Source organism: Acinonyx jubatus, chromosome B4, assembly GCF_027475565.1.
Source record: "Acinonyx jubatus isolate Ajub_Pintada_27869175 chromosome B4, VMU_Ajub_asm_v1.0, whole genome shotgun sequence".
Classification (NCBI taxonomy): Eukaryota; Metazoa; Chordata; class Mammalia; order Carnivora; family Felidae; genus Acinonyx; species Acinonyx jubatus.
The window spans coordinates 101,044,948-101,060,786 of record NC_069387.1 but is presented as its reverse complement, the minus strand read 5'-3'; the positions used below and the strand labels follow the sequence as shown (position 1 = coordinate 101,060,786).

Genomic DNA, 15,839 nt, shown 5'->3' with positions numbered 1-15,839 from the left:
CTGTATTTATTCTACCGAATGAGGATTGGGAATAGTAGAAACAGAAACTGAAAAACTCGTTCTATGTCTGCTAGCTGTTCCATCATTAAGAACTGTTTGTTTTCTTCGAAGTGTTAACTTTGGGTATAGTAACCCCCTATCAAACATTAATAACTCGAGCCCTGTTTTCTTCATAGGATTCAATTATTTTCTGTTCAGCAAATATTATTAAGTATGTCTTTTGGCCGATGTTTTGTTTCAGGCACTAGGAAAATGAAATAATAAAAATCATTTCTTGTCTTGATCAAGAACCTGTCTAATGGGAGATACAAATACATGTCTAAACCAAGTGTTTTATAGGAATGCTGAGGGGGCAAAAATAATTCTGACTGGAAAATTTTAGAAGCCTTTATAAAGGAGGTTGATTTTGAAATATGATTACTACATTTTTCTTATAAAATACTGTCAAAATACGTTGCTACCATGTGGTTCATTATAATCCTTAACAGAGGGAGAAAAGAGAGAAGAGGAAAAAGAAGGAGAAGATAAATCACAACCTAAATCAATCCGAGAACGACGACGACCAAGAGAGAAAAGGAGATCTACAGGAGTTTCATTTTGGACACAAGATGTGAGAACCTATTAAAATATGGCTACTTGATAGTATACTTAATCTTTCTAGAAGTACATACTAACAATTTCTTACATGCCTCAGATTACGTGTGCTTTTAGCTCATGACTGAATTTTGAGTCCGGTTATTAAATCAGAAAAGTTCTTCTTTATTCGGATAGTTAATGAGTACTTAGATTTTTGGTATTACTAAAAAGCAGTTCTGTCCCAATTTTGGAATAAAAATAATAATGGCTGTTATTAAAAATAATATATATATTAGTGTATAGTGGCTGAAGTGCTGCTTTATCTTGCAGATTTTTGAAAGAATGATGCTTTACATATTTTTATTATTATTATATATTACTTTCAAAGTATACAACATAGTGATTCAACAATTATATACAAAATGCCCACCGCAGTAAGTATAGTTACCGTCTCATTATACAAAGTTAGTACAATATTATTGACTATATTCACTCACTATGTGGTATTTTTCATCACCTTGACTTATAACTGGAAGTTTGAACCTCTTAATCCCCTTCACCTATTTCACCTATCTCACCTATCTCCCACCCTTATCCCCTTTTGCAACAATCAGTCTGTTCTCTGTATTTATGAGTCTGTTTTTGGTTTTTTGTTTGTTAATTTTGGGGGCTTTTTGATTCTACATGAAAGTAAAACATGTGGTATTTGTTTTTCTCTGTTTGACTTATTTCTTTTAGTATAATACCCTTTAGGTCTATCCATGTTGTGAATGGAAAGATTTCTTTTTTTCTATTTATGGATGCATAATATTCCATTGTATCTATTTCCACATCTTTTTTATTTATCTGTACATGAACAGTTGCTTCCTTCCCTTGGCTATTGTAAATAATGCTACAATGAACATGGGGATGAATAGTCTTTAAGGATTAGTGATTGGGTTTTCTTCAGGTAAATTACCCAGCAGGGGAATTACTGGGTCACATGGTATTTCTATTTTTAATTTTTTGAGGAAGCTCCATTGTGTTTTCCATAGTGGCTACACCAATCTGCATTCCCACCAGCAGTGCACAAAGGTTCTCTTTTCTCTATGTCCTTGCTAGCACTTGTTATTTCTTTATGATGCTAATCATTCTGACTGGTGCAAGATGTTATCTCATTGTGGTTTTTATTTGCATTTTCCTGATGATTAGTGATGTTGAACATCTTTTCATGTGTCTTCTGGCTCTTTATGTGTATTCTTTGAGCTTATTTATTTTGAGAGAGAGAGAGAGCAGGGTAGGGGCAGAGAAAGAGGGAAAGAGAGAATCCCAGGCAGGCTCTGCGCTGTCAGCACAGAGCCTGATGCGGGACTTGCGACTCACAAACCTGAGCCAAAACCAAGAGTCAGACACTTAACTGACTGAGCCACTCAGGTGCCCCTCTATGTGTCTTCTTTAGAAAAATGTTTTTTCAAGTCCTCTGCCCATTTTCTAATTGGACTTTTTTTTTTGGTTGAGTTATACAAGGTTTTTATATTTTTTGAATATTAGCCCCTTACCAGATAATATCGTTTGCAGGTATCTGCTTGCATTCAGTAGATTGCCTTTTCATTTTGCTGATGGTTTCCTTCATTGTACAAAAGCTTTTTAATTTGATAAGCACCAGTTGTTTATTTTTGCTTTTGTTTCCCTTGCCTGAGGGGACAGATCCAAAAAACTATTGCTAAGGCTGATAACCAAGAGTTTACTGCCTATGTTTTCTTTTAGGAGTTTCATGGTTTCTGGTCTTACATTTAGATCTTTAATCCATTTTGAGTTTATTTTTGTGAATGGTATAAGAAAGTGGTCCAGTTTCATTCTTTTGCATGTAGCTGTCCAGTTTTCCAGCACCATTTATTGACGAGACTGTCTTTTCCTTATTATATATTCTTTTGCTTTGTTGAAGATTAATTAACTTATATACACGTGGGTTTATTTCTGGCTTCTCTTTTCTGTTCTGTTGATCTGTATGTCTATATTTGTGACAGCACCATAATATTTTGGATAGGATGAACATTTTGACAGTATTTTTCTAGTCCATGAGCATGGTATATCTTTTCATCTCTTTGTGTTATCTTTCATCATAGTTTCTTTACTTCTCTTTTGGCTAGTTCATTATTAATGTATAGAAATGCAACATTTTTGCATATTGATTTTGTATCCTGCAATTTACTGAATTCATTTACTCTATTTTTTTGGTGGCATCTTCGGAGTTTTCTATATATGGTATGTCATCTGCAAATGGTGATGGTTTTACTTCTTTCTTGATAATTTAGATGTCTTTCATTTCCTTTTCTTGTCTGATTGCTGTGGGTGGGAATTCCAATAGTACTATATTGAATAAAAGTGGTGAGAGTAGATAGACATCCTTGTCCTGTTTCTGATCGTAGAAGAAAAGCGTTTAGCTTTTCACTGTCAAGTATGATGTTAGCTATGGGTTTTTCATCTATGGCCTTCATTATGTTGAGGTATGTTTCCTGTAAACCCACTGGGTTGAAAATTTTTATCATGAAAGGATGTTGAATTTTGTCAAATACTTTTTCTGTACCAAGACGATCATGATTTTTATCCTTCATTTTGTTAATATGTTTTATCATATTGACTGATTTTTATATTGCACCTTTGCATCCCTAAGATAAGTCCCATTCAATCATGGTGAATGATCCTTTTGATGTATTTGGTTTGCTAATGTTTTGTTGAGGGATTTTGCATGTATGTTCACCAGTGATATTGTTCTATAATTTTCTTTTTCTGTAGTGTTTTTGTTTGATTTTGGTATCAGGGTAATCCTGGCCTTATAGAATGAATTCTATAAGGACACATTCTTTCCTCTTCTGTTTTTTAGAATAGTTTGGGAATGATAGGTATCAGCTCTTTAAATCTTTGGTAGAGTTCACCTATAAAGCCATCTGATCCTGGACTTCACTCTTTACCAGGCATTTTTTGATTACAGATTCAATTTCATTACTAGTAATCAATCTGTTCAGATTTTCTACTTCTCCCTGATTTAGTCTTAGAAGATAATATGTTTCTAGAAATGTCCATTTCTCCTAGAATGTCTAATTTTTTGGCATGTCATTGTTTTTAGTAGTCTCTTATTCTTTGTACTCCTGTGGTGTCCATTGTAACTTCTCTTTCATATTATATTTTATTTCAATTCTCTTTTTTTGATGAGGCTGGACGAGTTTTAAAGAACCAGCTCCTAGTTTCATTGCTCTTTTCTGTTGTTTTTTAGTCTGTATTCATTTATTTCTGCTCAGATCTTTATAATTCCCTTTTTTCTACTAACTTTGGGCTTCATTTGTTCTTTTCTTAATTCCTTTAGGTGTAAAGTTTGATTGAGACTTTTCTTGTTTCTTGAAGTAGGTCTGTATCGCTATAAACTTCCATTTTAGAATTGCTTTTGTATCCCAAAGATTTTGAACCATTATTTCCCTTTTCATTTATCTCTGGGCAATTTTTTATTTCCTCTTTGATTTCTCCATTGACCCCATTGGTTGTTTAGTAGCATACTGTTTACCACGTGTTTGTGGTCATTGATTTTAGTTTCATACTATTTTGGTCAGAAAAGAGCTTGATAAGATTTCAATCTTAAATTTATTGAGACTTGTTTTGTGGCCTAACATGATCTGTCCTTGAGAATGTTCCATGTACATTTGAAAATACTTCCATGAATTTTGTTTTTGGATAGAGTGTTCTGTATGTATCTGTTAAGCCCATCTTGTCTAATGTGTCATTCAAAACCGCTGATTTTTCTTTCTCGATGCTCTGTCCATTGATAATAAGTAGGGTACTAAAAGTTCCCTACTATTGTATGATTTTCAGTTATGTCCTTTATGTCTGTTAATATTTGCTTTATGTTTCTAGGTGCTTCTATGTTGGGTTCATAGATATTTACAATTCTTCTATTCTCCTCTTACATTGATCTCTATCATTATGTAATGCCCTCTTTGCCTCTTTCTACAGTCTTTGTTTTATTTTTTTTTTTATGTTTATTTTGTGAGAGCAAGTGCAAGTTGGGGAGGGGCAGCAAGAGAGGGAGAGAGAATCCCAAGAATCCCAATCCTCACTGATAGCACGGAGCCCCCAGCAGGGCTTGATCTCATGAACCATGTGATCATGACCTGAGCTAAAATCAGGAGTTGGACATTTAACTGACTGAGCTACCCAAATCCCCCTACAGTCTTCTTTTTTTTTTTTTTTTTTTTTTTTAACATTTATTTATTTTTGAGATACCAAGAGAGACAGAGCTTGAGCATGGGAGGAGTGGAGGGAGAGGGAGACACAGAATCTGAGGCAGGCTCCAGGCTGTGAGCTGTCAGCACAGAGCCTGAGGCGGGGCTCAAACTCATGAACTGCGAGATCATGACCTGAGCCAAAGTCGGACACCCAACTGACTGAGCCACCCAGGCACCCCTACCAGTCTTTGTTTTAAAGTTTCTTTTGTCTGGGGTGCCTGGGTGGCTCAGTTGGTTAAGCACCGACTTCAGCTCAGGTCATAGTCTCACGGTTCAAGAGTTCGAGCCCTGCATCAGACTGTGCTGACAGCACAGAGCCGCCTGCTTTGGATCCTGTGTCTCCTCTCTCTCTCTCTCTCTCTCTCTCTCTCTCTCTCTCTCTCTCTGCCCCTCCCCTACTTGCGCTTGCTCTCTCTCTCTCTGTCTCTCTCTCTCTCAAAAATGAAAAAAATAAACACGAAAGAAAAAAATTAAGTCTCGTTTGTCTGATCTTGGTATTGCCATCTTGGCTCCCCCCGCCCCCCCATTTGCATGGAATATTTTTTTCTATCCCTTCACTTTTAGTCTGTGTGTGCCTTGAGATCTGAAATCAGTCTTTTGTGGGCAGCACGTAGTTGAGTCTTGTTTTTTTAACCAGTTAGTCATCCTTTGTCTTTCCATTAGAGCATTTAGTCCATTTATATTTAAAGTAATTATCAATAGGTATGTACTTACTGCAGTTTTGTTCATTGTTTTCTGGTTCTTTTTATAGTTCTCTGTTTCTTCTCTTACTCTCTTCCCTTGGATTTGATGACTTTCTTTCATGGTATGCTTGAATTCTTTTCTTTTCAATTTCTGTGTATCTATTTTAGGTTTATAACATTCTATGTATGTAGCAGTTTATCTTGTTAATGGTCATCGCTTAAGCTCAAACACATTTTTTTAATGTTTATTTATTTTTGAGAGAGAGAGAGAGAGCACCAGCAGGGGAGGGGCAGAGAGAAGGAAATAGAGGATCCCAAGTGGACTCCACGCTGACAGAAGAGAGCCTGATGTGGGGCTCAAACTCATGATCTGAACTGAAGCCAGATGCTTAACCAAATGAGCCACCCAGGCACCCCAAGTTCAAACATATTCTAAAAGTTTTTTTTACTCCTTCCTCCATATTTATATATATGACATATTATTTCCTCTCTTTTTCTGTTTGTATCCTTTAACTACTGTGTGTAGATATAATTAATTTTTACTACTTTTGTTTTTTTAATCTTCATATATTAGCCAGTGACATTTTTTCCTTTTATAATTTTCTTATTTCTAGTTATGGCTATCTCTTTTCCAGTTATAGAAGTCTCTTTAACATTTCTTATAAGGCTAGTTTAGTGGTGATGAAGTCCTTTAACTTGTTTGTCTGTGAAACTCTTTATCTCTCCTGCAATTATTAATAACCTTTCTAGGTAAAGTAAGCTTTTGGATGTAGGTTTTTTTCCTTTCTATACTTTGAATATATTATGCCACTCCCTCCTGGCCGGTAAAGTGTCTGCTGAAAAATAATCTGATAACATTACAGGGTTTCCCTTGTACAAAACTAGTTGATTTTAAAGATTCTCTTTATTGGGGCCCCTGGGTGGCTCAGTCAGTTAAGCGTCTGACTCTTGATTTCTCATGATTGTGAGATCATGGGACCGTGCTTGGGGTTCCACACTGGATGTGGAGCCTGCTTAGGATTCTCTGTCTCCCTCTTCCTCTGCCCCTCCCCACCCTCGTCTGTCTCTCAAAAAAAAAAAAGAAAGAAAGAAAAGATTCTCTTTACTGTTAATTTTTGATGTTTTATTTATTATATATCTTGGTGTGGACCTCCTTGAATTCCTCTTGTTTGGGGATCTGTGTGCTTCCTGGACCTGGATGTCTGCTCCTTTTCCCAGGTTAGGGAGGTTTTTAGTTACTATTTCTTAAAATAAGTTTTCTGTCTCTTTCTCTCTCTCTTCTCCTTCTGAGACTCCTATAATGTGAATGTTAGTTCATATAATGCTTGATGTTGTCCCAGAGGTCCCTTTAACCTATCCTCATTTTTTCTTTTTGTTTTTTTAGCTTGGGTGCTTTCTACTACCCTGTCTTCAAGATGGCTGATTAATTATTTTGCATTCTCTAATCTGCTGTTGATGTTAATGTATTTTTCATTTCAGTTACTGTATTCTTCAGCTCTGATTGGTTCTTTTTTATATTTTTCTTTGTTGAAGTTCACACTGAGTTCATCCATTATTCTCAAGCCCAGTGAACACCTTTATGACCATTACTTTGAACTCTGTATTAGGTATATTGTTTATTTCCATTTCATTTAGTTCTTTTTCTGAGGTTTTGTCTTATTCTTTCATTTGAAGCATAACTCCTGTTTCCTCATTTTGTCCTACTCTCTGTGTTTGTTTCTCTGTATTAGGTAGGTCAGCCATGCCTTCTGGTCTTGAAAGTAGTGGCCTTGTGTAGAAAGGGTTTTGTGGTGCCCTGTAACATGACCCTTCTGACCACCCGTCAACAGAACCAGACACTCCAGTGTATCCCCTGTGTGACCTGGGTGCACTCTTCTGTTTTAACTAGGCCATGAGTGCTCCAGGGGTGTTGGTGGGTGGGCTGGCCCTCATCCTAGCTGGCTGAAGCTACAGGGCTGGCTCTCCTCCTTTGAATGTGCTCCAGCCACCACCAGGCTGCCTGCTAGGTGTGATGAGCAGTAATTGTTTTCTGGGGACATCAGTCCTGACCACGACTGTCCACCAGGTATTGCAGAGCAGGAGTCACTGTGAAGGGGTACCTGCCAATACGGGTGGAATGAATGGGGACCGTCCACAGGGAAAGCTCGGGTTGGGTGAGCATAAGGTAAGATAGAGGGTGTCAAAACTGGCCCCTTTGGCCAGCTAGGCAGAGGGGGTTGGAAATGGTGCTAGCTAGTACCTTCTTTCCCAAAGAAAGCTCCTATAAATCTCTGCCCCTCAAGCACATGCCCTAAAATTAGTCCATAAATCTTCATAATCTAGGTGCTTTTCAAACTGCTGCTTCTGTGCCGAGTCTCAGACCAAATGACAGAGTACAATGTCCCTTTGCAAGTAAAGCATCAGTTTCCATACAGCCCTCTGGCTCTTCTGCAGTTAAGCCCTGCTGATTTTCAAAGCTAGATGTTATGGAGGCTCATCTACCCTGTGCAGATCCCCAGGGTAAGGAGTGCCTAATGTGAGGCTTGACCCCCTTGTAGGACCTCTGTACCTGTATCATCCCTCTCATTTGTGGGTTGTCCGTCCTACCCTTCTTAATGTGGCTTCTTTATGATTTTAGCTTTGGAAGACCTGTTCTGCTAATTTTCAAGTTGTTTTCAGAGTGAGTTATATGTAGCTGTTGCCTCAGTGTGTCCATGGAAGGAAGTGAGCTCATGATCCTACTTCACCATCTTCCTAGAACTCCTTAAGATGCTTTACATTTAACCCATTTTCATGAATATGATGCTACAATATATATAACATCTCAAGTGATGTTTGATAGGAGTAGTGTTTTGGCTTACAAATTTTTATTTTTTTCCCTTATCCCTGATTGTATATATGCCTGACATTGCTATTCATATTATACAGGAGAAAGAACTGTGGGGTAGCACGGTTAATGTGAAATTTATGCTGTTTGAATAGAATATATAACTATAGAAGGGCAAACATAATCTGTTTGAGTTGTTTTGTTTTATTTAGACTCTTGGGGTTTTTTCCATTTTTTCTTTTAATTTTTATTTTATTTTTTTAAGTAGGCTCCACCCCCAGCGTGGAGCCCAAAACAGGGCTTGAACTCACCACCCTGAGATTAAGACCTGAGCTAAGATCAAGAATCCGATGCTTAACCGAATGAGCTACCCAGGCACCTCTCTTTTAATTTTTACTACAGAAAAATCAAACCTACAAAAGTAGCAGAGAACTATAATTACCCCACCCATTGTTTAAGCTAAATCCCTACCACCTCACCAATTCCCATATTATTGAAGAAAATCTGCAGAAGATTATTTCATCTAAAAAACTTTAGTATGTATTTTTAAGAGGAAGTATTCCTTTTTAAAAATTATTAAAATTGTATTTTTTTAAGTAATAAAAATAATCACAATATATGTTGCCATACAACAAATGATCATAAAACCATGCCCACATTTTTTTGTTAAATAAATTAACAGTAAGTCCTTAATATTGAATATCCAGTCAGTTTTCATGTCCATTTAACTCGTATACACCATAAATGGTTTGTTGTTGTACTTCTGGTTTGATTGGAATACAATAGGGATTATACATGGTGATTAATTATGTCTTTAAAGCCTCTTTTAATCAGTTTCTCCCTCCCATTTTTTTCTTAAAATTATTTTTTGTTGTTGTTTATTTATTTATTTTGAAAGAGAGAGCAAGCACAAGTGGGATAGGGACAGAGAGAGAGAGAGAGGGAGGGAGGGAGAGAGAATTCCAAGCAGACTCCAAGCTGTTAGAGCCCGACGTGGGGCTCAAACCCACAAACCACAAGATCATGACCTGACCCAGTATCGAGTCGGACACTTAACCAACTAAGCCACTGAGGCACCCCTCCTTACAGTTATTTTTGAATGAACTGGGTTGCCATATCCCTGAAATGTAGTTTAACACATTAATGTGGTTTTTTATATTTCCTTTAAATTGATAACTACCATTTTACTGTTTGGCAGCTACCAGGTAGAGAACTGATCTGATTGTTTCAGAATTCTTCTGGCAAGGTATCTTTCTTCATCAGAAAGTATCTGATGTCTGGTTGATTTTAATTGATTGCCCATTAACATTTTAGTAGCAGTAAAATAAAACCTCACAGTCTTAGCACCCTAACATACTAGTTCTTATTACTTAAAATTACCTTCTTAATGCGTCATCTGTCTTAGGAGATTCATAGACAAAGCTGTGTTTATTATATAATACTTCTTTTTCCCCAGTTTTATTCAGATCAGTTCTCCCTTCAGAACTTCACTTTCTGGAATCCTACCCTTAACTACCATTGTAAAGATCCTTCCTGGGATTCATATTGGCAATATTCATCTTTTTAACTTAAGCCTACATTGAATTGCATTCTAATCAGCCATCAAGCACAGGTCTTCTTTCTCCTTTGTAGCCACATTTGAACCTGTATCAGATCATATACAAAAAGAACAAAGGGCTTTGTCAAAGAAAGGGTGGTGCATAGTTAGGCAGGTTTTTAATCTCTTGTATTATTAGGCTCCCTCCCCCTTTTTTTATTATCACTTTTTTGGACCTCTGAACCTCCCCACTTTGTAAATTTCTAGTTTCTGTTTTTTGCCATGAAACTGCAGTGCTTAAAAATAATCAGTTCATTATGTGGAATTCATATTTTTATATGAATATGTTTATATTAATAAATAATACTAGCAGCAGCACCATTGATTTTACCTGGTCACTTAGTAACTTCACACATTATTTTTGCTAGGTGACAATATGATAGCCTATATACAAAGATTTCCTCTAATCCTTAGAATAATTCCATAAAGTTTTTTTCTTTAATGTATATTTATTTTTGAGAGAAAGAGAGCATGAGCACACGTGCAAGCAGGGGAGGGGCAGACAAAGGGAGATGGGATCCGAAGCAGGCTCTGCTGACAGCAAAGAGCCCAGTGCTGGGCTTGAACTCATTAACCATGAGATCATAACCTGAGCTGAAGTAAGACTCTTAACCAGCTGAGCCACCTACGTGCTCCATAATTCTATAAAGTTTTTATCCCCTATGGGTAAGGTAAGTATGGCTCAAAAAATTTTAATAAATTTACCCTCAGTCACGCTGAAAATAGCTATACCAATATGCAACTAGGGTGATCTTGTTTTAAAGCCTGTGGCATTTTTTTTTTAAGCCTGTGGCATTTTTATAGTGAGCCTGAGCTAGATATCTGTGAATGGAAATTCCCCTTTCCTTTTTTTTCAGCCCTTTAAGGTTTGTTGAGATGTTCAAGGCCTTACACTAGAATATTCCCATAGTCTGGGGTTCTAGGCTTTTAGCCATCTGAGACCTTGATTTTCTATTTGGTGTGCTGTAAACTTCCAAGAAATTTCCAGATGGATGAACTACCTACACGTGATAGGATTTCTGCATAAATCTTGCAGGCTTATAGAATCTAACTCTTCTTACTTAATACAATGGACTTCCTATTTTTGCTGCCTCCTTATAATTGAGTGTCTAAATAGTTCATTTAACTATTAAAGCACATGTAGCATCATTACAATATAAAATGGAATACCTTCTTTCTTCTGCTAAGGCTCCAGTTTCTTCATCCCCATTGTGAATGTTTCTTACATTTTGTTTTTAGGTGGATGGTCTTTTTTCACCATGTATGCTAACCTACTTAAATTGTGTCATGTGGACAAAATAGACTTCCTCTAAACAGGGTAGGAAAATTCCCACTCAAAAATCAGTTTTCCTTTTGATCTGTTGCTGGGTAGATTTTTCTCAAGGTCATTTTAAATTAGAAAAGCCCTAAAATATTTAAATATCAACTGTTTGAAATATATTTCTACTTTTCTAAAGTAAAGTGACAATCTATTTTAGAGTGATGAAAATGAACAAGAGCAACAATCAGATACAGAAGAAGGATCCAACAAGAAAGAAACTCAGGTGAGAAAGCATTATTTTTTGTGTTTAGAAGCATTCATATTTTTCAAGGATTACCATTTGCTTGTGTTTGTATTTATTCCTGCAAAACTGTTACTGCATACTGTACCTGCATGCTTGGGGATAGTACTCAGCATTTCTCTGGGATGTGGGGTAGACGGACTGGAAAGGACACAAAGAATATTTTAGAGGCAATAGAAATATTCTGGATCCTGATTGTAGTTGTTTTCTGAATATATACAACTGTCAAAACTTCTCAAACCATGTACTCTTAAGTGGATAGTTTATTGTATGTAAATTAATATTCAAAGTTGAAAACAAAAAGTATCTAAAAGATACCCAGAAGGTGGGTACCTTACCAGACCCAGATTTTATTTTTGTAAATGTAAGTTATATAGTTATATATAGTTACAAGTTATATTTTAGGGAAGACAGTAGGTCTTTTTAGCTTTCTTTACATTTGTTTAGAAATACACTCTAAAGGACTTTTATATTATCACAACTGATCATCCCAACAATCTTCTCAAAAAGGCATTTTCTTTTCCTCAGTGATGAAGAAACTAAGGCAAGTTTGAATGACTTAAAAGGTTACATAACTAGCAAATGTGGAAAGTTTCTTCCCAATAGTTATTTTCCTCCCTCTATTCCCTATTGTTTGGCTGTAGAGAAAGCTGACATGCTTTAAAGAGCTCTATTCACATAGGAGAAGAGCTGTAAAATAGGAGTTGGTTCTAATCTTCTAAGTTCAACACTATCTAATCTGAAATGGCATTCTGGTCATAGCATCTTTATTTTTGACTTGGAGTTCCTAAATAGAACTATTAAATTCTTTGCAATCAGCAAGAATCTACAATAATATGAAGTGACCAGAAATTGGTTACCTGTGCTACGTGACTGTGGATGTTACTTTCAGGGCCAGGTTTCCTATTTTGTCCTGAAAGGTACTTTTATTTTATAATTAGGTAGCCAGACAGATATTGAGAAATTGATTACTTCCAAGGGTACAATTATTTGCAGGGTAAAACTTTATCGATAACTTTTAAATCTTTTGCCTATCAGTTGTCAGCACTCCCCCAATTCCCCTGTGTCTTGTGTTTATTATATTCTGTAAACTTGACCATTGTCTTCCTTTCCCATTGCTACCCTATGAATTCCCATCTTTCAAGAAAAAACAATAGATAAAAAAGAGGGAATGGGTTAGTAAACCATCCTCAGCTGGCACTTCTCACTGCCTTATCACATAGACCTTCCATCCCACCAGGCTGGGATAGAAGGGAAAAGATTTTCTGACTCACAGAGTTATGACTTTGAAGCATATTCAGATTAATTCGGTTTTAAGTTTTACTGTTAATTAACATTGAGTAGAAAATTGTTTCTAAGAAGAAACATTTTCTTAATTCCAAACAATTTAAATAGATTTTTTTTTCATTTTATCTATTTTTTTCACAGAAATAAGCAATTTTATTAGGAAATCCCAAAGAGTGGCTTTATTTTTTCTTAATTTGAACATATTCTTAATTTTAAAATAATCATTAGTATTATATCTCAGAGCTGTAAATTCTTAATAAAAAGGAGAACTGGGTTGTTTTAATTTTTAATTTAATTTAATTGTTTTTTAATAATTTACATCCAAATTAGTTAGCATATAGTGCAACAATGATTTCAGGAATAGATTCCTTAGTGCCCCTTACCCATTTAGCCCACACCCCCTCCAGTAACTCTCTGTTTGTTCTCCATATTTATGAGTCTCTTATCTTTTGTCCCCCTCCCTGTTTTTATATTATTTTGTTTCCCTTCCCTTATGTTCATCTGTTTTGTCTCTTAAAGTCCTCATATGAGTGAAGTCATATGATATATGTCTTTCTCTGACTAATTTTGCTTAGCGTAATACCCTCTAGTTCCATCCATGTAGTTGCAAATGGCAAGATTTCATTCTTTTTATTGCCAAGTAATACTCCATTGTACATATTTACCACATCTTCTTTATCCATTCATCCATCGATGGACATTTGGGCTCTTTCCATACTTTGACTATTGTTGATAGTGCTGCTATAAACATTGGGGTGCATGTGTCCCTTCAAAACAGCACACCTGTATCCTGTGGATAAATGCCTAGTAGTGTAATTGCTGGGTTGTAGGGTAGTTCTATTTTTAGTTTTTTGAGGAATCTCCATACTGTTTTCCAGAGTGGCTGCACCAGCTTGCATTCCCATTTTTCATTTTAAATAAAGGATTATTTAGCTCTTGTTTTTGTGCTAACATTCAGTTACAAGTAACAGAAAACCCAACTCAAACTAAAGAGAATTTATTGTGCTCCAGTTATATTACACAACCCTGTGTCAGCTTCAGCCTCAAGCTAGTTTACCTCACACTGCTGGGATTATAATAATTGGCTTAAGCCAGACAAGGCCCACCACTAAGATAGTGCAGCCATTTTGCCACTAATGTGGGCCATATACCATCTCACCTAAACCAAATGACTGGTACACCATGAGGAAAAGGAAGAATGGAAGTTAACATACTAACAGTATCTTCTACAGTAGACTAGAAAAGTGCTTCCACCAGTATGCTACTCTCTTTTTAAAACTTGTAGCATCGGGGTGCCTGGGTGGCTCTGTCAGTTGAGCAACCGACTTTGGCTCAGGTCATGCTCTCACGGTTTGTGAGTTCGAGCCCCGCGTCCGACTCTGTACTGACAACTCGGAGCCTGTAGCCTGCTTCTGCTTCTGTGTCTCCCTCTCTCTGACCCTCCCCCACTCATTCTCTGTCTCTCTCTGTCTCAGAAATAAACATTAAAAAAAAATTAAAAAAAAAAAAAAACTTGCAGCATCAGCCCTTACTTTTCTGTGTAAAAGTATTAGCAGCAAAATTCTTCTGTACATTTTCTGAAATAAATAGTGTCATCAACACCTCAATAGTGTGTTTGATGACAGAACTTCCATTAGGGTTCTAGAATCCAAGTTAACTACATTACAAAATGGTGTGTGCCCTGTACATTTTTGCTTCAAAGATAAGTAAATTGGATAAGGCCAAAAAGTTCTTAAAAATTCTCAATTGCATATGAAGCTCAAGCTGTCTACTTTCAGGATATAAATTAAAAGAAATTAAGATTAAATTTTATCATAGAAAGCTGCATTACATTATCATAACATCCGTTACATAGAATTATGTATGATAATTATTATAACGTTCATTATTTCTAAAAATGGGCCTTATGTTGCTTTGGTTATTGTGATTTGCTATCATTAAGTTGTTAGATAATAAAACTTTTACCTTGCAAAGGACATTAGTAATAAATCAAGAATTTTAAGTATAGGAGTGCCTAGGTGGTTCAGTCTGTTAAGCCTTCGACTTTGGCTCAGGTCACGATCTTGCAGTTCACGCGTTCGAGCCCCGGGTTGGGCACTCTGCTGAAGGCTCAGAGCCTGGAGTCTGTTTCAGATTCTGTGTCTCCCTCCCTCTCTGCTCCTCCCCTGTTCATGCGCACGCGCGCGCTCTTTCTGTCTCTCTCTCTCTCTCTCTCTCTCTCTCTCTCTCAAATAACCATAAAAAAAAATTTTTTTAATAATAAATAAAAAAGAATTTAAGTATAACACTAAGGCAAGAAAAAGAAAAGATTAACAGATTTGATTATTTAAACATGTAAAACTAGAATATAGAAAACTAGAAAAATAGAAAAGATACCCTTATTAAAGTTGAGGCACATTTACTCTGTTTATAAAGTGAATAATCTTAATCCTCTTTTTAACATTTAAAAGATTAGTATTTGTACTATTAAAAGACTCACTAAAAGGAAAGTAGAGACAGGATATATGAAATTAGTAAGTTTTATAAAAGAAGAAATATAAATGGCCAGTAAATTTTAAAATGCATTCAATCTTAACAACCAAAGACATGACAGTTAAAATAAAAAGTGAAATTAGCAGAAGTTAATAATGCTCAGATTTGGTATGATTACTGTTAAAATAGGCATTTTTATATAAGATTTTGGAACTGTAATAAATTCATTCTTTACTGAGATTAGTTTAACAGTACAAATCAGAAGCTCACTTACATGTGTATCCAAAAAAGGTTAACAGTAGTTATCTAAGAGGGTTGGAGGCACAGGGAGTTACAGTGAAACTTTTTTACGCTGTGGTACTTTTATATGACCTTCTGGCACTGTAATAAGGGTATTTTTACTTTGAAAAAATAATTTTATAACACAGGGAGCAAGGATGTTACTATATGAAATAAGGACATCTACCATTTGAAATAAGCTAGTCATAAAATAGACATACTATGATTCCATTTACATGGGGTATCTAAACTATTCAAACTCTGCCAAAGTAGAGTTCTGGTTTCCAGGAGTTGGGGGTAGAAGAATATGGGGAGTTGTTC

At 36.0% G+C, this 15,839-nt stretch overlaps 1 protein-coding gene across 14 annotated transcripts in view; it reads left to right on the top strand.

Moving 5' to 3' along the window:
- PPP1R12A (protein phosphatase 1 regulatory subunit 12A) overlaps window positions 1-15,839 on the top strand; it is a 157,080-nt gene that overhangs the window by 123,867 nt on the left and 17,374 nt on the right. For 13 of the 14 annotated variants that reach the window (XM_053226530.1, XM_053226531.1, XM_027071183.2 and 10 more), the window contains 2 exons: window positions 489-610; window positions 11,397-11,462. In XM_053226530.1, coding sequence (XP_053082505.1) covers window positions 489-610; window positions 11,397-11,462 — 188 coding nt within the window. Of the gene's footprint in view, window positions 1-488; window positions 611-7,048; window positions 7,263-11,396; window positions 11,463-15,839 lie in introns of those variants that run through there. The other variant, XM_053226533.1, reaches the window with a different exon arrangement.